The 25,826-nt window shown below is 36.7% G+C and overlaps 1 protein-coding gene across 3 annotated transcripts in view; it reads left to right on the top strand.

Moving 5' to 3' along the window:
* LOC125163600 (bifunctional heparan sulfate N-deacetylase/N-sulfotransferase 3) overlaps positions 1-25,826 on the top strand; it is a 192,256-nt gene that overhangs the window by 134,499 nt on the left and 31,931 nt on the right. For all 3 annotated transcript variants that reach the window (XM_047855588.1, XM_047855589.1, XM_047855590.1), the window contains exon 7: positions 23,776-23,958. In XM_047855588.1, the coding sequence (XP_047711544.1) occupies positions 23,776-23,958 (183 nt within the window). The remainder of the gene's footprint in view (positions 1-23,775; positions 23,959-25,826) is intronic.

Below are 25,826 nucleotides of genomic sequence, written 5' to 3'. Positions count from 1 at the left end.
TGGTGTCCAGAGGTTTTTGTTTTTATTTTTTGGTGTTCAGAGTTTTTATTGGCATTCAATTACATTGGCGTGATTGATTAAATCCCTGGCCATGTGACTGAACTCAGTCTCCAGCTCTTCCCTTTTTTCTTCTCCTTTAGAGTTCAGCTGATATGCAGCCTACAGCTCCAGCCCTATAATGACATTTTTGGTCTTGCTAGCTTAGCCTATCCCTATCCTCAGTCCTCTCATTAGCATAAACTATTGGGACCCACCATAAATAACAAAGAACTCCTATCATTTGGGAAATTCCAAGGGTTTTGAATTTTCCTCCCAGAAACCAAACACAAAGGCCAGTCACCATCCTCAAGTGGATGAATGGCTAAATGTTCTTTACCACTTCCCTTGTAGGCAAGTGGTTTAAGATCTCACTCTGGAATTTAGGATTCAACAGCTATTGTCTTTGAGCCTCAAATGAAAATCAAACTAAAATAATTGCATTCTCACATCCTCTTGATTGTTCGTTGGTTAAGCCTGCATGGCTTTGTGAAGGCCAGCGGATCTGTGGGTTCTGTGTTTTGTCAGCCTCAGCCTGCACCGATATCCCACTGATGTCCCATTCACTCAAGTGAAAGGTCCTGCCACTTACCCAGTGTAGTCAGAGGGGTGGCTAAGGCACCCCATCACTCACAAAACCTCTGTCCTATTTTTAGTTTTGCAGAGTCTCACATCTCTCTCCTTCTTCTTTCCTAGCAAAATCTTCTCAAAAAAGTAGGTGTGAGGAAAATGCATATGACACAAAATAATTTAATGAATTGTTTAGTTACACATGGTACTGAAAACCAAAATGAAACTTTTATTTAAAAAAAAGTATTCATCTTCTCTGTGATGGTTAAGTTTATAAATTCCATGGTAGGCCACAGTACCCAGATACTTGGTCAGACAGTATTCTAGATGTTTCTGCACACACACACACCCCACCCCACTCCCCACACATACACCACACACACACACACACACACACACACACATACCACACACATACCCCATTGCTTCTCTTTCTCTGGAGAACCCCTCTTAATACAGTAATACACCCTTATTACTGTGTAATAGTACACAATATCAAGTGTGTGTGATTGATTAATATAAGTGTACTTTTATTTTACATTCCAAAGAAATAATTTATACTTACCTTCTCTAACCATGTGTATATCTATGCTTGTGATCTGAATTCTCACTTGTGCCCTCTGACCATGAAAGCTAAATGTTTATAAACCATCTCTAGGCCTTTACATGTTCCATGAAGTATCTGTTCCCAATCAATTATTTTTCTTTCATTCTTACTCAATTTGCAAAATGAAATGAGGCACAAATAAGATTTTTCTATTTTATTTCAAGGACAGTAAATATTAATTACCAAATTCTGTACAAAATACCCTGTTGGTTTCTTATATTTCTTAGGAAATGATAATGCTAAAGGAACATGTAATAGGAAATAGTTGTTTAACTACAACTTCAAAGAACATTAAAATATAACTGAAATAATATATACACATACTAAAGTGTATTTTTAATGCCTGTTAGATTTCGAAGAAATGAGATGTTTCATCATTACTTAATATCTAGAAAGCACTTTACTTCATTCCATATGTATATGCAAACTAAAACATTTTAAATAAACTTTATTCATTTTAATTATTTTACAAACATAAAAAAAAGCATACCAAATTTAGTTCACCTTAACAAGAAAATAAATCAACTGTACCAAACTTAGCATAATATGTAAGGTTTGGAATGATGATAAATCCCTGTAAATTAAAGTCTATAAGTACAAGATTAAGTCAAAATGGTAAATAATTTTATTATATATTTATTTTAAATTATATAACTTTATAATATATATTTTTATATATGTCTGTATACATGTGTATATATGTGCATATAAATAGATATATTGATATATAGACACAAAAAAAATCCGAAGATATTGCTCCTTCTTATAAGTGGTTTCTGCATAAGATTTAGAGCTTAAAAGCAATGGATATGATAGGTTTGGAAAACAGAGAAAGTTAGTGGAATTAATTCTTACATGAGACAGTTGTCTCCGTCATGTTTAATCTGAAATTGAAGTCAACAAACCTAATGGTTTTTGAGCATTCACTCACTCTGTACCTGTGTACAATTGTTTGGCTTGCTTATTATATTAAAGTAGCTTTCAACTTTACTTTCTTTTAACTCCAAAAAACTGTTAATTCTAGAAATAACTTCTTAATTTTGTTCAACTTCTTTTTAATTTAATAATATTGCTAATGTTACCATTGCTTCTGTTCTCTATGTGCTTAACATTCCTCTATAGTTCAACAGACCTTATCTCCCAGTTTATAATGGTATCAGGCCATTTGTAAGTAGGGTAGATTTATGGAGCTGGGCTTCAAGACATACAAACAGAAACTCAAAGACATAATTTTCTGAATACAGTTGACCCATTTACATGTTAGTTAAAAGAATAGAAGTCTTGCTAGATATAATAAACTTTCCCTGCCTTCTAAATCAGAGTATTCTGCACACAATTTAATTATTTCATTGTGCTCTAATACACTGACATCCAGAGTATAGGGCAGTTGCCTCTGCATTAGATAGTTACAGTCAGTGGTGCTAATGTTCATATAACAGCATTTTGTATGTTTTTTTCCTCCATCTTCAGAGATACAGTTCAAGATATTAGCCATTTCTTTCTTCCATTCTCTGCCAGATAGATCAGTATAGTGTCCAGACTTGGCACACAGAGAGACCTGGGTTTAGATCCTAACTCAGCTGTTTACTAACTATATGCCTTCTCTGACTGTAAAATGGAGATCATAATATCTACCTCCACAGGGAGTCTTATTAGTGATGAGATTACAAATTATAGTACCTGCCACATATTGGACAATTCAATATGTGTATGTCCCTTGCTACCACCCTCTACAACACTCACATCAGGAACCTTGTACTATCCTGCTTCTGACCTCTTCAGAGGTCAACTGTATTCAAAAAATAATGTCTTTGAGTTTCTTACCTCTTCCCCACCATCATCTGTGAACTAGGCAACTACATAACCAAAAGGGTTTGAATTCTATCTAAACCAAAAGTCAATGATTATCATAGAAATATTTATTTATTACAAGTGTACACTATTAGCAGAATGAAGAACATACATCCAAGGATTGACCCATTCTGACCTTTAAGTAGGTAATTAATATTTGAGATGGTCCTTGAAAGGTAGGTAGAATTTAGCCTGAAAGACACATAGGTAGAGAAGCATACTTTACAGAGCAAGTGGATATCAGGCCTACAAACATGAGCATTTGAGAAATAGGGAGTAGTTCAATTTACTCCTTAGAGAGTATGTGTGGTAGAAGAGAAGACTCAAGGAAGAATATGGGCCAGTTTTGGTAAGCAGTCTCAGTGCCAGGTTAAGAAGCTTTATTTATTGGAAAATGAGTTAGTATTTTCTAAACAAAGGAGTGTTGCTTTAGGAAGATTTCTCTCATGTCAGCATTTGGGATATAACAGAGTTGGGAGAAACAAAAGAGAGGAGATCATTTAGGAATCTATTAGAGTGGTTCAGGGAAAAAAAGTACTGAGGCCTAACTCTTACACATTACTACTAAGAACATAAATTGCTACAATTTCTGTGAAAGGCAATTTGGCAATACTTATCAATATTATAAAGGCACACATGTCAATATACATACATATCAATTACAAAGGCACATATGCCCATCAATATTACAAACAAGAGGAAAAATATATACTTATATATACATATACATACATATGTATACATACATATACATACCTATATACATATATATATATGTATTTGTTTTTGTATACATAGAATATTTCTGGAAGAACACACACACACCAATGGTACTGGTGAAAAGAAATGGTTCTTGGTGAAAGAATGGAGTGGCTGAAGGACAGAAGTGAGAATATGTTTCACTGTTTACTTTCTTGCACCTTTAGAATCTTATATGATGCAATATTACATATCCAAAATAAGTTTTTTTATTGTTTTTAATTTTAATTCCAGTATAGTTAACATAGTGTTTTATTATTTTTGGATGTACAATATAATGATTCAACAATTCTGTGCATTACTCAGTGCTCATCATAAGTGTACTCTTTAATCTCCATCATCTATTTCACCCATCTACCCAACATCTCCCCTCTGGTAACCATCAGTTTGTTCTCTATAGTTAAGGGTCTGTATCTTGGTTTGTCTCTCTCTCTCTCTCTCTCTCTCTCTCTCTCTCTCTCTCTCTTTTTGCTTTTTTCATTTGCTTTGTTTCTTAAATTCCACATGAGTGAAATTATATGGTATCTCTCTTTCTTTGATGAACTGATTCACTTAGCATTATCCTTTCTAGTTCCAACCATGTTGTTGCAAATGGCAAAATTTCATTCTTTTTTATGGCTAATATTCCATTGTATGTATATACCACTTCTACTTTATCCATTCATCTATCAGTGAACACTTGGGCTGCTTCCATAAATTGGCTATTGTAAATAATGCTGCAATAAACAGACAGGTGCATGCATCCCTTCAAATTGGTGTTTTATATTTTGGAGGTAAATACCCAGTAATGCAATTACTGGATCATAGGGCAGTTCCATTTTTAACTTTTTTGGGGAGCCTCCACAGTGTTTTCCACAGTGACTGCACCAGTTTGCACTCCCACCAAGAGTGCAAGAGGGTTGTTATTTCACCACATCCTTGCCAACACTTGTTGTGTTTGTGATTTTAGCCATTCTGACAGGTGTGAAATACCTGATTTTAGTTTTGATTTGCATTTCCCTGATGATGAGTGATGTTGAGCATCTTTGTATGTGTCTGCTGGCCATCTGGATGGTCAACATATTCTGGATACTAACCCTTTATCAGAGATATCTTATCCCATTCAGTAGGTTGACTTTAAGTTTTGTTGGTTGTTTCCTTTGCTGTGCAGAAGCTTTTTATTTTGATATAGTCCCAATAGTTTATTTTTGCTTTTGTTTCTTTTGTCTCAGGAGACATATCTAGAAAAAAGTTGCTAAGTCCCATATCAGACCAAAATAGGTTTTAAAAGTAATGAGGCCTAAGGTCAATAGTAGCTATAGGGTTGGAGAGATAACTTATCAAAAGTTTGTAGTGAGAGACAACTTTTATAAAGGAAAAATACGGACATACGAAAACAAATTTGTGGAAAGCTTATATTGAATAGTATTATACCATGGTATAACATAGCATGACGTAGAGAACCATTGGTCTGTGCACATTAAGCAGAAAGAGGAATTTAAGAAATCATGAGTTACAACCTGAGCCTTTGGGGAATATAATTATTATCCCAACTTTACAGATGAGGCACCTAAACACCTGGCAGTTCATTGCCTCACCCAAAATAACACAAGTGTGTGTCATATGAGAGTTCTAAGTAAAAATTAAATAGAAAATTGCCTCCCTAGCTGGAAGGAGAATCCTATCCTCCTCTCATCTCCCCATTTACCCTTGTACCCTCTCTAATAGGGTGAATTTTCTTATTCAGCAGGCACTACTCCCTTGACATTGGTATTAAAAGAGATCGTTTATAAAAACCCTTGGAGTTCTTTCAAAAAATCGAATGTGTCCAAGGTTTGCCTTATTGTAATAATAATATCCAAGCAAATATTTTTGGAATTTTCTCTTAAGTTACTATGAAAATGTTTACCTTTAGTAGAAGACTGAAACTACACTTCAGACTTCAAAACCTCATAAAGTCGCGTTGTACCTGTTAGGTTCAGTTCTGGGAAGTTGCTATTATCTACAAGGGTTGTAAGTTTTAGTAGGGAAACATTTATAAACTCCAGTTCTTTTTATTTTTTTAAAATAATGTATTTATTTTTAAATTTACATCCAAGTTAGTCAGCATATAGTGAGACAGTGATTTCAGGAGTAGATTCCTTAATGCCCCTTACCCATTTACCCCATCCCCCCTCCCTCTACTCCTCCAGCAACCCTCTGTTTGTTCTCAATATTTAAGAGTCTCTTATGTTTTGTCCCCCTCCCTGTTTTTATATTCTTTTTGCTTCCCTTCCCTTATGTTCATCTGTTTTGTATCTTAAAGTCCTCATATGAGTGAAGTCATATGATATTTGTCTTTCACTGACTGACTAATTTCACTCAGCATAATACCCTCCAGTTCCATCCACGTAGTTGCAAATGGTAAGATTTCATTCTTTTTGATTGCCAAGTAATACTCCATTGTGTATATATACCACATCCTGTTTATCCATTCATCCGTTGATCGGCATTTGGGCTCTTTCCATACTTTGGCTATTGTCGATCACACGCTATAAACATGGGGGTGGATGTGTCCCTTCGAAACAGCACACCTGTATCCCTTGGGTAAATAGTAGTGCAATTGCTGGGTCATAGGGTAGTTCTATTTTTAATTTTTTGAGGAACTTCCATACTGTTTTCTAGAGTGGCTGCACCAATTTGCATTCCCACCAGCAGTGAAAAAGAGATCCTCTCTCTCCACATCCTCGCTAACATCTGTTGTTGCCTGAGTTGTTAATGTTAGCCATTCAGACAGGTGTAAGGTGGTATCGCATTGTGGTTTTGATTTGTATTTCCCTGATGATGAGTGATGTGGAGCATTTTTTCATGTGTCTGTTGGCCATCTGGATGTCTTCTTTGGAGAAATGTCTATTCATGTCTTTTGCCCATTTCTTCACTGGATTATTTGTGTTTTGGGTATTGAGTTTAAAAGTTCTTTATAGATTTTTAGATACTAACCCTTTATCTGACATGTCATTTGCAAATACTTCTCCCATTCCATCGGTTGCCTTTTAGTTTTGCTGATTGTTTCCTTCACTGTGCAGATGCTTTTTTATTTTGATGAGGTCCCAAGAATTCATTTTTGTTTTTGTTTCTCTTGCCTCCAGAGACGTGTTGAGTAAGAAGTTGCTGCAGCCAAGGTCAAAGAGGTTTTTGCCTGTTTTCTCCTCAAGGGTTTTGATGGCTTCCTGTCTTACATTTAGGTCTTTCATCCATTTTGAGTTTTTTGTGTATGGTGTAAGAAAGTGGTCCAGGTTCATTTCTCTGCATGTCGCTGTCCAGTTTTCCCAGCACCACTTGCTGAAAAGAATGTCTTTATTCCATTGGATAGTCTTTCCTGCTTTGTCAAAGATTAGTTGGCCATATGTTTGTGGGTCCATTTCTGGGTTCTCTATTCCACTCCATTGACCTGAGTGTCTGTTTTTGTTCCATCCAGTTCTTTTTAAACAAGCTAGTTTATACCCAGTTCCTAAGAAAATTAACTTTTAAAAAAATGTAATTCCTCATTACATAACAGTATTATTTATAGATTGGTTTATCTATAAATGAGGTATTTTAAAGGACTTGTAGCTTAAAGCAAGAATAACAAATCATAGACCAAATGTGGGGCTCCTACTACAAAAAACTTTTTGAAATAGATATCTGGTTTAGTTGCAATCTTTGGTGGCCTTCTTTCACCTTTTATCCCTAGCATTAGAAACCTTTATCATGGTCTTGTTCTCACCAGACTGAAATAGCTCCTCCAGCTGCCAGCAGCTTTGGCAATAGGTAGCCTCTAGCTGTGCTGACTCATAAAGGCTTGGAATCTTTTGTATTTCTTGTTTTTCCCATCTCTTTGGAAATGCGTTTCTCAGTATCTTACCTTTAGTTATAATACAGTACCTAAGTTGACTCTTGTATCTGGGTCGGTCTTCTCCTTCTCCCTTCAAAGCCCTGAAAGGACTATTTTGCTAATATTGTCTTGTGCCAAACTTTGTTTCTTAAAATGTCTTTTTTCAACCAAAACAGTCATATATGACTTGTGTAAACTCAGTCAACCTCTATTTTCTCTCTCCTTGAAGGTATAGATACCTCGAGTGACTTTTTAATATCTAGTGACTGTTTACTCTTTGTAGTCTTTGTACTTTGCATCTTTACTCTCTACATAGAATTTCCATACAAAATTGACACACCCCAAATCTTTCAATATTTTACAAATCACTTTATTAAGGGGCCATCTTAAATAAACAGAAAATTTTAAATGGTCTTGGATATTTAGTAACTTGACAACAATTAGTCACTAGATTTTAAAACCTAGATTTTCTTTTACCAACCAGGGTAAATTCAGCTTTGTCAGCAAATACAATCATTGAAACCAGTTGATGATGAAGCTGACATTGTGATTACCTAAATTTAATTCATTCACATCTGAGCCAAAATCAGATTTTCATGTGGGTTCGTTACTTGAAAGAGGTTTTTTTTTTTCCCCAGTTAAATTAAACACCTTTAGGGAGCTTTAATTTCATTTTCTCTATATATCTTCATTATGCTAAGGAGGCAGTGCTTTAAAACAAAGAAACAATGTTTTCTACCAGAAAAAATATATATGTTTTCATTGCAAAATTGAGTATTACCTTTTTGCAACACTGTTGCTTAAATAAGGTTTTCTCTTAATTAGTCAATGTTAAATCTATCATAAGCTATAACCATATTCGTTATCCTGTCACTTTCTGAGTCTCATAGAACAAGAACAGCTGTTGTCTGGGCTCTAAATAACTGTAACAGGGCTGTTCAGAATAATGTAGAGACAATATCAGAACAGTACGCCTAAGGTACACAATGCAAAATTAATCAAAAATTGGTGGCCTGAGAGTTGCAGGCGCTCTTGTGACATGTAAACATTTGTTCAGCAGCTAAAGTAATGACAATGAATTAAACCAATAGAATTACTTCTCCTGGCACCTAGCAGAAATGTTACTTGATCATCTATCATTAGCTTGTAATAAAAGGGCTGAACTTGCAGTTCTGAATGTATAGCCAGAAAAAATAAGTGAGGGACATAAATGTGATAAAGACAGACAAATGGTCCATGCTAAATTGCTTTAAATTACATTGACCTCATCAGTGTACCTTTGAAACCTGTCCCTAATTGAGAGCAATTGATTTACCCTTCCAGATTTCCTTTAAAGCCTATCAGATCCCAAATTCAAAATGTTAAGAGCCCTTTGCCAAATTGTTTTACAATTGAGCTTTCCTTTGGGTTCTTAAACGATGACTAAGCTACAAGCCAGGGAGAAAAACAGTACTCAATGAATTTCAGCCTTAGAAATGAAAGTGACATCTTTTTTCTCCCACTAGACAAGGTGATAAAATTAATGAAAGTAATTTTTAACCTAAAGCAGTTGTAATAGCACAAAAATATGAAAGGTATTAGGCACTTAAGTGAGCTGTGAGCAGGACTACTGTGAAAAATGTCAAATGTTTCACGCACATCCAGGATAAAATGGTCAAGTTCCTTGAAGTTAAGGAGAATTTGTGAGGAGGATTTTTGGAAAGACTTACACTGTGCAGTGGGCACAGTCCCCACCACCCTCTATCTGTGCGAGAGCAGAGAGGTGAGTGACGGCTCTGCTGCTCATCTCAGCTCTGGCACGAGGGTCCCTGGACCCATCAAAGAGCTTGGCATGTGTTCCCTGCACAAGAGGGACATATTAGTCTGGTGTCTGCCTCCAGACTGGTAAAGCTGAAGCATGAGACAGAATTTGGCTAAAATGGTCTGCGTCAGAAGAGGAGGGGCCATGTCTGGGAAGTATGTGCCCCCTATTCCCAAGTCAGGTCAAAGGCTCCTAAATCCTAAGCCCAGATGTGGAGATCTTAGTAGGAATTTTACCCTGGAATCCATTTAAAAGGGGCCCTGCTTGGGGCACTTGGGTGGCTCAGTCAGTTAAGCATCCAACTCTTCAGTTTGGCTCAGGTCATGATCCCAGGGTGATGGGATCATGCTCTGCATTGCACTCTGTGCTGAACATGGAGCCTGCTAAAGATTCTCTCTCCCCTTCTCTCTCTATCTCTGCCCCTTAACCCTGTGTGTGCTCTCTCTCCCTCTCTAAAATAATAATAATAATAATAAGAAGAAGAAGAAGAAGAAGAAGAAGAAGGGGTCCTGCAAAAAAGGACTCCTGAGGAAGGACTGGGAAATATACTAGCCTAGTAAAGGAAATTGCATTGGTGGGGCCTGGAAGGAGTGTCTCCACAGATCCCAGATGGCCTTAAACATATGCCATCATATGACACTATAAGTCAGGGTAATAATTCCCTGTGTTGTCCTTCTTCCTTCATCTCCATGTTCCAAACACTAGGGGATCAGAAACCTCAGTAAGCAAAATGAAGAATGAAATCACCCACTGGAGAAGAATCAATCAGCCTCTCGTCCCATTCTGTCTTACAGAAAAAGAATACCCTCTAGGTGGATAGTTAGCCATGTTTAAAGTGAGATGGCTATGAGATATTCGGGTATAAATGTTAACTAGAAACTTAGATGTTTGTGTATAAAATTTAGGACAAATATATGAATGGTAGTTAGAGATTTGGGGATCATTATGGTGGTTCCATCTAGGGGCAGCAAAGAACAAAACCCTAAGAAACACCAGCGATTAAAGGGGAACATAGAAAAAGGACTCAGGGAAGGAAATAGGTAAAGGAGAAATAAGAGAAAACAGTTTCAAAAAAGCCAAGAAAGGAGAAAAACTTAAGTGTCGTCAAAGGGAGCACTGCCAAATGCAGCAGATTGATAAAGACTACCGAGGAGCCATAGGATGATGTAACTTGGAGGACACTGCTCGTCCTTGACAAGGCATTTTCAGTGGAGTGGTGGGAACAAAAGCCAGATTGGAAGAGGAAACTGATAAGTAAAGACAGCACCTATACACTATTGCACTGTAGAACTTGGCTGGGACGGACAGTGGTTGGAAAAGATAAGCACTCAGGAGAGAGCCTAAGATGAGAGGGAATTAAAGCATGTTTTCAGGTATTAGGGAGGGACCAGTAAAGAGAATTAAAAATAGAGGAAAACAAGGGCACCTGACTGAGTTGGTTAAACATACAACTCTTTCTTTTTAATGTTTATTTATTTTTGAGAGAGAGAGACGGTGGGGGAGGGGCAGAGAGAGGGGAGACACAAAATCTGAGGCAGGCTACAGGCTGTGAGCTGTCAGCACAGAGCCCGATGAGGGGTTGGAACCCACATACCTTGAGATCATGACCTGAGCTAAAGTTGGATGCTTAACCAACTGAGCCACCCAGGCATGCCTAAGCTGCTTCTGACTCGATTTTGACTCAGGCCATGATCTCACAGTTCATGAGTTTGAACCCTGTGTTGGGCTCTGCACTGACACCACAGAGCCTGCTTGGGATTCTGTCTCTCCCTTTCTCTCTCTCTCTCTCTCTCTCTCTCTCTCTCTCTCTCTCCCCCCCCCCCTTTCTCTCTGTCTTTCAAAAATAAATAAATAAGCATTTATGTGAATGAGATCTCTTGGGAGTTGAAAGTAGATGGGGCAAAAAGTACTGGGAGATACATTAGTCTTAAATTCAAAATAAAGCACCTCTTCCTCACCATGATGGCAACATAGGTCATTCCTGACTTACTCCCCTTCACAAGAACAACTAACATCTATTCAAGAACAAAATACCAGCGAGAGTACCCTAGAACATGGTGGTGAGGCTGAAGCACAGCCTCAACCTCAGAGACCAAGACTACATTAGAAGGTTAAGAGAAATGACTATATGTTGACCACATTGCCCTTCCCCCAGGGCAGTATAGCATCAAAGAGATGTCTTTCCTGACCCTTCTGTTCACCTAATGGGAAAAGAGAACCCGAAGAGGACAACCAACCTCCCCAAGCAATGTGGGTCATTTATGAGAGCCCCTACTCTTATCTCATACCATGGGGACAGCAGGGGAATCTTCAGGGCCCAACCACTGGGAATCTAGTTGTCCTGAAGAAGTGGAAGAGAAGTTGCAACCACCAGCACACAAATCTTGGTCAACCAAGTTTATACCTACAGTGCCCAAGTAGTAACCCCAACCAGCTTTGCTCATATGCAGAAACAGGTTGGGGGCACTCTGACCAGGGAATATGGCAGGGAGCAGATCTGACTGATTCAGATCTTCAAATGAGTAGTTCCATCAGCCCTAGAGCCTGGTTTACCCACCCACATGCAAAGTGCTGAGTCACAACCTCACTCACTGTGAAGGGTGCCTTCCAACCCAATCTGACTAGAAGGCTGGTGACAACTTCTGGAAGCTGTGTGGCCAGCGGCACTTGAGCCAAAAGGTGGGAGTGCTGAGCCAGTCACCTCCAGAGCAAAGCCAGCGCCAGACATGAAGGCTTCTCGTGCTATGCACAAGCAAGGGGGTTAATCCATAGCCATAGCTGAAGGTGTCTCCTGGCCCCTCCCAACTAGACAGTCTGTTTGGGAAACTGAGAGGCCTGAGTGGCCCAGTCAAGGGGCTCCACCCAGGCAAGGGGCCCAACACACTGTGGAGAGTATCTTCCAGCCCCATCTGACCAGAAGGGCTGAAATAAATACCCAAAAGCCCTGAGGCCCACTGACACTCAAGCCAAAGGAAGCACAGACAGAGCCAACAGTTTGCAGGGCAAAGCCAGTGGCCCTGTTCAGCCAGGGAACTTGGGATGCAGGTTAGCTTGAGTTATGACAACAAAGAGCTTTACCAGTTTTAGAACTGTTTATTCCACTGCTCCCATTCTGGTAATTTAATTTATAGTTCCACTTATTGTTAAATAAAGCCTTCAGCCTGTCTGACCAGAGAACCTAACCAGAGCATACAGGAAGCTGTATAGCCCATTCAACAGCCCTATGTACAGTGGGATTGGAACACAGAGCACAGCCTGTGGCTTACCTGGTCTACAGAGCAAAACTGGTAGTTTAACCAGACCAGGGAATTCTATACACACTCAGGCCTGATTTGGGCCCCCAAACAATGAGCTATAGAGGCCCTGGGACCTGGCCTGATGCCCTGCCAGGGCAGAGAAGCTAATTCACAGCCCTGTCCACTACTGAATGTAGTCCCCTGTCCTGACCATCTAGTAAACATGACCAGAGAATTTAGGCAACTGCAGAGCCCATCTTACAGCCTTAATTGGGTATAGAAATAAGCCAGCAGTCGGGTATCTGGGTGGCTCAGTCAGTCGGCTTAGGTCATGATTTCATGGTTGTGAGATCAAGCCCCATCAAGCTTCACACTAAGTGTGGAGCCCGCTTAAGACTCTCGAAAGGAAAAGAAAAGAAAAGAAAAGAAAAGAAAAGAAAAGAAAAGAAAAGAAAAGAAAAAAGAAAAGAAGAAAGAAAGAAAGAAAGAAAGAGAAAAGGAAAGGGAAAAAAAAGAAAGAAAAGGAAAGAAAGAATCCAGCAATACTATCCAACTAGTATTGGATATCCAACTAGTATACTATCCCAGCTAGTGGCACAACCCCCTATCCCCATCCTCAGAGATTGAACAGTTGCCTCACCCATAAGTAGATTATAATAACAGGCTCCACCTTCCCAAAGACATTACCAGCAAACATACACAGAAACCCAAACTGAACTGGCTAGTGAAGAACTGTCTCTGCTAGGGCAAACTGTAAAGTCTGCAAGAGGAGTCCTATTACTAAAATGCACAGATAGAGTGTAAGGAATCAAGGATCATGAAAAATCAGGTAAATATGACACCATCACCAAAAAAAAAAAAGCAATATAAAGGTCCAATAACTTATGAACTGTCAGAAAAAGAATTCAGAATAATCCTTTTATTCTTAGTGAACTATAAGAAAACACAGACAACTTACAAAATTGAGAAAACAACACATGAGAAGTTTGACAAGAAAATAGTAACCATCAAAATAAAAGAGAGAGAGAGAGAAAGAAATCCTAAAGTTGAAAAATACAATAACTGAAGAATTTAATGAAGTTTCAAAAGTAGACTCAACCTCACAGAAGAAAGAATTAGCAACCTGGAGTATAGAACATTGGAAATTACCCAGAGAAGCAAAAGAAAAAAGAATAAAAAAGATTGAAGAAAACCTATGAAAATTATAGGACACAATAGAAAGAAACAATATTTGTACTATGGGAATTCCAGAAAGAGAAGAGAAAAAGAAAGGAGCAGTAAATATATTTAAAGCAATAATGGCTGAAAACTTCCCAAACCTGGAAAGAGGAATGAATATCCAAATCCATGAGGCCAAAGGATCCCAAGTAGGTTGAACCTGAATAGGTGTATACCAAAACACATTGTAATTAAATTCTTGTCAGAGACAAAGAAAGAATTTTAAGAGCAACAAATTCAAGTGGAATCTATCCCTGTGATGCAAGGATGGTTTGACATATGCAAATCAATTAATGATACATCACATTAATAGAATAAAAGAAATATATGATTATCTCAATAGATGCAGAAAAAGCACTTGACCAAATTCAACATCCTTTCATGTTAAAAACTCTAAATAAATTAGGCAAAAAAGGAACATATCTGAACATAATATCTCAACATAATACATACTAAAGGCATATATGACAGACCTACAGCTAACATCACATTCAGTGGTAAAATGATAAAATCTCTCCTCTAAGATCAGAAACAAGAAAAGGGTGCCCATTCTCACCACTCCAATTCAACACAGTACTAGAAGTCCTTACTAGAGCAATCAGGCTAGGAAAAGAAATGAAAAGTATCAGAACTGGAAAGAAAGAAGTAAAATTGTCTCTATTTACAGATGACATGATTTTATATGGAGAAAATCCTATAGACTCAATCAACAAACAAACTGTTAGATATAATCAATGAATTCAGTAAAGTTGCAGAATATTAAATGAATATATAAAAATCAGTAGCACTTCTGTACACTAACCACAAAATTTCTGAAAAAGAAATTAAACCAATCATATTTACAATAGTATAAAAAAATAAAATACTTAAAAATAAATTTAACTAATGAGGTGAAAGTTCTCTATGCTGAAAATTCCAAGATATTCATGAAAGAAATCAAAGGTGACACAAATAAGTAAAAAGATTTCCTATGTTCATGGAGTAGAAGAATTAATGTTGGTAAAGTGTTAATACTACTGAAAGCCATCTATGGATTCAATGCAATCCCTATCAAAATTTCAATGGCAATTTTTACAGAGTTTAAAAAAAAGAAAAATTCCTAAAATTTATTGGGAATCACAAAGCCCCTAAATAACCAAAGAAATCCTGAAAAAGGAGAACAAAGCAGGAGGTATCACACTTCTTGATTTCAAGCTATAGTATAAAAGCTATGGTCATCAAAACAGTATGGTACTGGCATAAAAACAGGCAAATAAAAAAAAAAAAAAAAAGAGGTTAGAATGGGAGAGAGCCAAAGCATAAGAGACTTAAAAACTGAGAACAAACTGAGGGTTGATGGGGGGTGGGAGGGAGGAGAGGGTGGGTGATGGGTATTGAGGAGGGCACCTTTTGGGATGAGCACTGGGTGTTGTATGGAAACCAATTTGTCAATAAATTTCATAAAAAAAAAATTAAAAAAAAATAAAAAAATAAAAAAAAAAACAGGCAAATAGAGCAATAGAACAGAATAGATGGCCCAGAAATAAACGCAAGCATACAGAGTCAACTATTTGACAAGGGAGCCAAGAATACTCAATGGAGAAAAGATAGTCTCTTTAAAAAATGATGCTGGGATAATTGAATATTCACATGTAAAAGAATCAAATGGACCTATTTCTTTTTTAACATTCACAACAATTAACCCAAAATGGTTTAAGACTTAAATGTAAGACCTGAAACCATGAAACTCGTGGAAGAAAACATAGGAACAAAGTTCCTTGACATGGGTCATGGTAACTATTTTTTTGGATATGACACCTAAAGCATAAGCAACAAAATAAAAAATAAACTGGTGGGACTGCATCAACTAAAAAGCTTCTGCACAGCAAAAGAAGCCATCAATAAAGAGAAAAGACAACCTACAGAATGGGAAAAAATATTTGCAAAGTATATATCTAATAAGGAGTAAATATTCAAAGTATATAAAGAATTCATACAACTCAATAGAAAACAAAAACAAATTAAATTAATTAAAGATGGGCAAAGGACCTGAATAGGCATTTTTCCAAAGGAGATACATGAAAGGCTAATGGGTACATGAAAAGATGCCAACATCAATAGTTATTAGGGAAATGCAAATCAAAGCCACAATGAGATATCACCTCATGCCTGTCAGTATGGCCATTATCAAAAGAATAAGCGATAGAGAATGCTGGTATAGATGTTGAGAAAAGGAAACCTTGTGAACTGTTGGTGGGACTGTAAATTTGTACAACTATTATGGAAAACAGTATGAAGAATCCTCAAAAAATTAAAAACAGAACTGCCATATGATCTAGCAATTCCACTTCTGGGAATATATGAAAAGGTAATGAAACTAACTTGAAAAGTTATCTGTACCCTCATGTGCATAGCAGCATTATTTACAATAGCCAAGGCATGGAAACAACCTAAGTGTACATTGATGGATTAATGGATAAATAAGTTGTAATACACACAAACACTGGAATACCATTCAGCCACAAAAAGGGGGAAATCCTACTATTTGTGACAACGTGGATAGATGTTGAAGGAATTATGCTAAGTGAAACAAGTCAGACAAAGACAAATACTGTATAATCTCACTTCTATGTGGAATCTAAAAACAAAAACAAACTCATAGAAAAAAAAAAAAGATCAGATTTGTAGTTACCAGAGTATCAGAGGCAGGGAGTAGGCATAAAGAGACCTGGAGACAGGTGGCCAAAATTACAAACTTCCAGTTATAAAACAAAGAAGTATTAAGCATGTAATGTACAACACAATGACTACAGGTAACACTGCTGTATAAAAAAAATTTGTTAAGAGAGTACATCCTCAGTTTTTCATCATAAGAAAAGTTTTTTTCCATTCAGTTCTTTTCCCTTTTATTTTCTTTATAATGTATCTGGAAGAGAAGATGAATGTTAGCTGAACTTATTGTGGTAATCATTTAACAATATGTAAGTCAATACTCCGCAAACTTATATAATAATGTATACAAATTATTTCTCAATAAAGCTGGAAAAAAAAGAAATATATATAAAAAGAGTTCCTGCCTGATGACCATTACTCCCTGTTAATCATGGGATCATTAACTAGAGGGATTAAGGAGAGTGGAGATTAAGTAGAAGACCTCAAGAGAAGGATGAAAGATTGAAATAGCTGCTGAAGGCAACTGAAGATAATGAATTAAAAGAATATCCAGTAGTACGAATGATTCATTGATGGGGCGCCTGGGAGGTTCAGTCGGTTAAGCGTCCAACTCTTGGTTTTGGCTCAGGTCATGATCTCAGGGTTTCATGTGTTCGAGCCCTGCATCATGCTCTGTGCATGCCCCTGTCTGCTCTCTCTCTCACCCTCTCTCTCTCTCTCTCAAAAATAAACACTTAAAATATGAAAGAAAGAAAGAAAGAAAGAAAGAAAGAAAGAAAGAAAGAAGGAAAGAAAAAGAAAAGAAGGAAGGAAGGAAGGAAGGAAGGAAGGAAGGAAGGAAGATTCATTGAGATTGAGGACCATGTGCTTATGTGACATTAAAAGCTCCCATTATGTGGTTTTTCTCTAGTGTGCTGAACACTCCATATGTGGAATGAAGAAATTGATAGACATGAATGAAAAACTGATATAAAGTCTTAGATTTGTAGAACAATGAAAGCAAAAAGATGATTTGGGCATCTGAAGGTGATAGTGGGAGAGAAGGTCGAATTGTTAACCACAGAATCTTGATGGCTAGAGGAAGTGATCAGATGGATGTTGACAGAAAAAAAAATGAAAGAATTAAGATACTAGAGGTATAGATAAGGTTGACAAACTGCTGGAAGGAAGCTATAAATGAGAAATAACGTTCCTCCAAAATAATAATAATATATTAATAATAACAACAATAAACAGCTATAATTTATTAAGCAATCACTGTGTATCAAGCAATGCTTTAAATGTTTTGTTTTAAGGGGCGGCTGGGTGGCTCAGTCGGTTAAGCATCCAACTTCCGCTCAGGTCATGATCTCGCAGTGTGTGAATTCGAGCCCCGGGTTGGGTTCTGTGCTGACAGCTCAGAGCCTGGAGATTGCTTTGGATTCTGTGTCTCTCTGCCCCTCCCCTGCTTGCTCTCTCTCTCTCTCTCTCTCTCTCTCTTTCTCTCAATCTCTCTCAAAAATAAATAAATGTTAAAAATAAATAAAATAAATGTTTTATTTTATTACACTTAATTATCACAACACTGTAAGGCAGTTACTATTTTATACCCTTTTCCCCCTCCTTTTAGGTAAGTAAGTTAAAGTATTAAGAGTTTAAATGACTTACTAGAATCAAAAAGCCAGTAAGTGGCCAAACCCACTTTCTTAACCACTGTGCAGGCCAAAGTCAAAGGCCTAAGAGTTTATTTACAAAGGAAGTTTCACAGGAAACAGAAGCAAGAGGGTGGTAAAATAAGTGAAGACTTGAGGCAGAGTTCAGGGAGAGGACTATAGAGCTAATGCAGATGAAGTTAGAAGAGACAAGCATAAATCATTGATAAGGCCAACAATTTGAATGGTGCTAAGGAATCACTAGAATGAACAGCACTTAAAAAATAACTAACTCCAGATTTCCCAATTTGACAACTAAGATGACTGGTACCAACTCAAGGTGCATACATTGGCAGTCCAGAGAATAAGGCTGAAAGAGCCCCCTGTCAGCTCCAAGGAACTTAACAATCTAGATACAAAACAGCAACAACAACAAAAAAGCACAAGTATTTTGTTTTTTAACATAATACAAGCCAGAGTAAGAAAAGGTCAGAAAGACTACATGGCAATGCTCTGGAGCTCAAATTTTTATAAGCTTGAATTTGCCTAGAGAGATCTGAAAAGGTCGATGTAACAGGCTACATTACAGAACTGAGCTAGGTAGAAAAGTGAGGTTGTATATTCTAGACAGAAGAAACTGTATAAACCAAGCCAGGGAGGGTGGAGTGTCCAGGGAAACACTGGGAAGCAGTAAGCAAGGCAAGCTGACTGGTGCTCTGGGAACAGAGTGAGGACACAAGATAAGATTGAAAAGGTAACCTGGGACCGTGTTGTCACTGAGGGTGACATCCTGAATTTTATTTAATGCAGAAGGCAGTGAGGAACTATGTGAGGATTCCAACTGGGAAATTATAGAATAGGAGGTTTAGGCCCAGAGCATGAATAGAATAGCTTTCTAATCAGGATTTTTTTCTACTTATTTTCCAGAAAGAGATGTGCTTACATAATGGAGTGTAATCTTGACAGTGGTGGGACTCATATAGTTTTCATGATAATGAAAATGAACCTTCCAGAGTTTGATCACTACTTTATAAAACTAACCTGTTTTCCTTATTTTTTCCCCTAAAGAAGCTAATTACAGTATGCTTGTCCTCTGCCACAGAACCTTTTAAATGCTATGAAATAAAATAAAATGAATATGAAAGACAGCCTTTTAAGTAGGGAAGTTAAAAGGCAATATGCATCTGAGAGGTACATATGGAAATGGAGAAGAATTTTGCTCAGGTTAAAAAACAATAATAATAAAATAAACACAGGATTGAAGGGGAATTAGGAACCAATTACACATGTCTATGTGGACCAGATCTCTTTTTTTTTTTTTTTTTAGCAATTTTCTGTGCATCTCCACACATATGTCAACATTACAGAAACCATCAAGAGGCCAAGGACACTTAACAATTGTTCTTTGTGCTAGGGATAGTTATGTGTCTAGGATGTTGAAACATATTTATGGACTTAACAGGACATGTTTGTGTTTAAAATGTATTCAAAAGGACCACTGCAGAAAAGCCAATCGCTTTTGGTGAATGGACTCTTTCCTACGGGAATAAACAATGGGACTGGCCAGTTTTCCTCAAATTATATTTCAACAATACCTGCATCAAGACAACTAGGGATGATTCTCTAAAATGCAGGTAGCAGGACACCCTCCAGACCTAGCAAATCAGAATCACTGAGTGTAAGTTCTGGTGATCTGAACTTTGATAAACTTCCTGAGTAATCTGTTACATATGTTCAGGCTTTTGAACCTTTGGTCACCTGGAAGGACAGCAAAACAAAACAAAACAAAACTGGTTGACTTAAGAAGAGAAGTGGGAAGACTTTTTCACTGTAAATTCCTTTGTGCCTTTTGAATTCTTAATTTTTCACAAACAACACTTAACAATAATGAGCATGATATTTATATTTACACACCCAGAACCAGGCAGAGCATCTGGTAGTAGGATAAGAAAAATGTGGATTTAGTCATAAATGGCATAGTTTATAATAAATATTATAAGTAACACATTTTTTACCCCCCTATTTCCTCTCCTCTCCCCCTGACCTTCTCAAAAGAAACACTGCATTGCCAACTGCCTTTGCACAGGGACCAATGTTTTGCTCCTTATTCGTCTTGGTAGTGATTCATGTATCTCCAATACCTGGCTGGAACTTACTAGATTCACATGGCTGAGGCTGTAAAGTGTAGATAAAGCCTCCCCCATTTTTCTCTTAGCCACGCTTTTACAAATGATATCTGTTTTCTCTCTCATAAATACCAGTGTATATGATATTTGGCATTTACCTTTTGCCTTTTACAGAAAAATCATCATAGTAAGTATGTTGTTATAGATGTCTGTGTCTATCAGGCTAGAAAGAGTTGTTTTCATCTGTTAGATAAATTTTGTACCTTTGGCAGAGTTTCCAATAAGTTGAGTTTTAAGCAGCTAATTAGTCTTTTTGGTAACAACTAATTACTCATAATATGCATGTAGCAAAAACTGTTGTAGAAATGTAATTGTAACTTCTTTGACATTTTCTTTCTTATTGTATCTTGTATGTATAACAAAGATAACTTATTTTGATACATTTATCCTTTTTAAAAAGGCAAACAAATAAAGCCTTAGTTCTGAAGCACTCTTAAAGTTATAAAGGCATCCTCTTTAGGGAAAGACTAATGTCTATTTTCCCTGAACTGGTAACCCTTTCAAGCTTCGTGTCTTTCTATTCCATGCAGAAACAGTTGCCAAGAAATAAAGTGACATTATAGTTGTCTTTGGTCAGAACAGGAATAAGAAAGAAATACTGTCTGGATAGCAAGCTAATTATTTTACCAAAACAGTGTCACTATATGTCCGTTCTCACTAGCCCTGTTGTTTGTTGTGCATACCTTCTTAAGTAAAAATTAATAAAGACAACTTGGAGAGGTTACATGTGCAGCAAGAGATATAGAATATTCCATGTATAGAGAGAGCATTGTAATTCACATACACACCAAAAAAAAAAAAGTTTAAAAAGAAATTATTTTATGTCCTGACCAATTATGTTCCCTTTATGGCCTTCTATTTCTTAGAAGAACAAAACAAACCCCAGGCTTGAGTCCAAAGTCTAAATGAGTCGTGAGGTAACACACATTACAAAACCATCACTTTGAAACAGTCGTTTTGCTTATGGTGCACTTTGCATTATGGTAAAGTAGATATACAAAAATAGAATTGAAAACCTGAGGAAGGTTGCATGACTGGTGGCTAAGTGGATTTTTTTTTTACAGGATTAAGTTCAACACCTTATAAATATTACCTTAATTCTTGCCAACTTTCAGGAAAAGCAATGTCATTAACTAGTTCATAACTCATTCTGAAATGCCTCTGTTTTTAACAGAAAGAGTAGCATTTTTTTTCTGGGACACCTGGGTGTTCAGTTGGTTGAGTGTCTGACTTCAGCTCAGGTCATGGTCTCACGGTTGGTGGGTTCAAGTCCCACGTCGGGCTCTGTGCTGACAGCTCAGAGTCTGGAGCCTGCTTCAGATTCTGTGTCTCCCTCGTTCTCTGCCCCTCCCCCACACATGTTCTCTCCCCGCCCCCCCGCCCTCTCTCTCTCTCTCAAAAATAAATAAACATTAAAAAAAAAGAGAGAGAAAGAGTAGCATTTTTTTTAACCTTCTATACTCATATAGGTAAAAAAAATGACACTCTGCTTTAAATGTCACAGAATACAATGTTTCCTGGGTTGTAAAGTAAATTCAAATGGAGGTCGAATGTATTGGTACCACAAATTCACACAACATCTCCATATTTCCCATTTTATGCCCACTGCAAATGTTATTCAAGTGAAATATAGACACATAGATACATTGATAAATCTCTCATAAATAAAGCAAAAATTTGAACTAGTGGCTGAGTTAATATATATATATGTATATTATATGGTATTAAAATTTTTCCTTTAATAGACAACTTGAAGTATCATTTTGCTATTGTTGTTGAGCTATACTGAAAAATGTAGTTTTTAATATGAATGATGAGAGACTGCCTCTAACAAACATTAGAAAAGAACTTGCACATGTAAGCATGATTTTCTTAAGTCTCTCAACAACTGACTTTTGATACATTTTGGAGAAAAGGAAGGGAAACAAAAGTCATAGAATTGAAGCTACTATAAAAATAACCAGAAGGTTAAATTTTAAAAGTCTCATTTTTCAGAAATACCCAAAATGGTAATAAAAGTCTTACTTATTAATTTCATGACTGCATCAGTCTGCTGGTAGCTATTTAAAGTTACCCTCAAAGTATTTTGTTTGTGAAAGTTCTAAGATTTAATATATGTTCAGGCAGAGTGAATAGAAATACAATTAAATATCCTTGATCACAGTTGAAGCTTTTCATATGAAAGCCAGCAGGACTTATTCTATAGAATAAAGGATATCAATGTTTCCTCTTATTCATAGTTGTAAGTAATTAGATTTTTTTCTAATTCATTGTATCCAGTTTTAATATAACCATTCCCTCATCTCTGCTACTTTACCTCAATAAATTTTCTTGAATATTTCTTTCAGTCTCTAATGAATGAACCCATTATATTCATTATTATGATGATTATAATAACTATTATTACTATTCACTCACATGACATTATATATTTTAGGAAAGTACTATTATCACATGAGTTATTTTTATGATCTTTTTTATAGCAGCACAAATGAGACAATGGTTTCTTTGCCATTGAAAATCTCATACAGAATTATTTCCGTTTGTCAACACTTCACCAACAAAAACTACTTGTATTCACTTGAAACAGTGGCTTTTAAAAAGCCCATTCTGCATTCCAGACCAATTTAATCAAACCTACAGAATTTACATTTATTTTATTGTAAAGAAAACACTGTGATTTTGTTTTCAATGCATGGATTCAATCTAGGTCAGCTGCTTCCATAGGAAGAGTTGATTTTATCTAGCCAAACATTGAAAATTTGTCTTACAGGAGGTATTTGATGCTGGAAATAGTACACTCACTGAATATGGAAAAGGGTTTGACAATATTATTGATGGAAAATAGTTAATACTTATTTTAGTAAAAATTTAGTCCCTAGTCCTCTGGAATTATGGCCTTTAATAAATACAAATCAGAGGATATTCACTTAATGCTAATATTGGTGTTACATTGATTATTTATATTCTTTAACTTGAAGTACTACATTAAAAGCCAAATTAAATAGACTCAAATTATAAAATCCCAACCTCCAGAGATTCTGCTGCCGCAAAGTATGAATAGGTCGCATAACATGAAGCCATTATGTGTGAGCATCTAGGACATTATTCAGCATCCAACTAATTGCACCAACATGGATATATGGCAGTTGGACTCGTTTTTTATTATGAAATATGTTAAAACCTCACAAAAAAATGGTCACATCTTACTAATAACACATCTTCTAATATGCATTAATATAATGAGAGTATCTGGGATATGTCCACAGTTCCAAAACATGTCATGAATTTAAACCCTGTGCAAAGACCACTTAAAAACTAGCATTGCTATGATTGCACTTCCCCCTAGGGTTGAAATAACTTGTGTTTACACTGAAGTTCATTTGCCTTTTTCAGATCAGCATTTTCATGACACATCTGTCCAATTATGGGAATGACCGGCTGGGACTATATACCTTTGTTAATCTGGCCAACTTCATGCAGACCTGGACGAACCTGCGACTTCAGACTCTGCCTCCAGCGCAGCTGGCTCACAAGTATTTTGAGCTCTTTCCCGATCAAAAAGACCCTCTCTGGCAGGTAATATTTGTTCAATAATTAGTATAATTAAGTAATTCCATAAACAAATTTTATATAATCCTATCTGAAAAGTGAAGGCATCTGGGGTGGGGAGGGGGCTACATTTTTGAAATGTTGGTAGATTTGAGAAACTATTTCCTCCTGAATTGCAGTTTTGTATTATTGCTTCGTAGTGGGCCAAATTCTCTGTTCCTATGCCCATTAGAAATTATGAAATTCTACAAGCTCAGTGGGGGGTTCAATGGATGTCATGTTTTCAGTCAAGAGAGGGGGAACAATTTGCAGACTGCAATAGGCTGAAAAGAGTAGAAGAATGGTAAGTAGGTTGGATGCTAAGCAAGTAGCCAGCTAGTCCTCCTAGAGCACATCTTATATCTCTAATGACTAAATAACATCAGAGGGATAGGGGAGAAGAGTTCAGAACTGACGTCTGCTTTCTGAACCACGGGGTACACCAGCAGCTGGAGAATATGGGCAGCCTTCAAAAGTATTAGTTGGGAATTACTTTGGATATGGGAAAAGTGTTTGGTGGAAAAATTACTGAGCTTTTTAGAAAAAATATCACACACACATGGCATATGCAAACTGTTCTAGGCATAACCCAGATTTCAAAGTATACATTCTCATGTGTCCCAGAATTGCAGAAACATAATTTGAACTTAAACTGCCTACTCCGTACTCTGGGGAAAGTAATAATCATGGCAAATAATTATTTGGTGCTTATTATGTGTCACATTGGGTTCTTTATATGTTAACTCATTTAATCCTTAAACTACCCTGTGTGGTAGGTATAGTTATGATCCCCATTTTATAGATGAAGAAACTGAGGCAGGCAAATGCTAAGACACCTTTACAAGGCCACTGTGTGACAGAGTGGGAATCAGTTCCAGGCCATCCAGCTCCAGAGGCTGTGCTCTTAAGTACTGTTCTAAATGAGAGTTACTGAGCTACTAGAGAGTTGCTAATAGAGCTGATGGTACAGTAATAACAATCATCAGAAGGAGAAGGTTGCAGCAAGATCTGAACTACATACTCAATGCATTCAGCTTTGAACATGAGCTAATTACCACCTGAACACAAACAGGTAACTCCAAGAAGAGACATAACTACACATTTCAGTATGTGAAAGTCAGTGGTTGTGGAATTATCACTATATAGTACTTTGCAGTTACTATAATGCACATCTTTCTTCCTTAACCACTGCATAATATCACCAAATGTTAGCCACTGGAAAGACATGCAATTTTCCTGCTGATTTAACACCTTACTTTTAAACTGAAATCATTATTATTTCAGGTGACAGGTTTGAAACAACTTTTTTTTTAACAGCAGCCAAAAAGAATACCCTCACTTTAGTCATACCATCTGTTGCTTATTGTAAATAAGCAGAAAGTTCCTTTAACTGCACATATCTGTAGTATTAATTGAATAGAAGTGCTGTCCTGATTGCCTATATCTGAAGTAGTATTAAAGGGAACTTTTAAGTCTTCACATAATGAGCACTTTGCAGTGGAAATTAAGGATGTTCTAGATACATCTTGCATGGTGTGTTTGGTTTATGTACTATACACCAAAAGCAGATCCCTAAGATAGTATTTCACCTTCATTTTACCCTTTTGCTGAAATTTAGTGCTTTTTAGAATCATATTCTGCAAAGTTATAGTAATACTTATCTGAAAGGAATCTGCTGTCTCTTTAAATAGTATCATTATGGCCAGATCTGTATCTCTTTGAAGCACAGCAAAACAGCTCAAAGTTATTTAGAACAAAAATCTTACACATTGTATTTCAATTACTTATGGAATGCTTAGAGTGTATCTTCTTTTAGGTTAGCAGGAAGCACAGTCCCTGCCCCACACTACATTGGA

Source organism: Prionailurus viverrinus, chromosome B1 (assembly GCF_022837055.1).
Source record: "Prionailurus viverrinus isolate Anna chromosome B1, UM_Priviv_1.0, whole genome shotgun sequence".
Taxonomy (NCBI): Eukaryota; Metazoa; Chordata; class Mammalia; order Carnivora; family Felidae; genus Prionailurus; species Prionailurus viverrinus.
The sequence above is the reverse complement of the archived record's forward strand: the minus strand, read 5'-3'. Positions and strand labels throughout refer to the sequence as shown.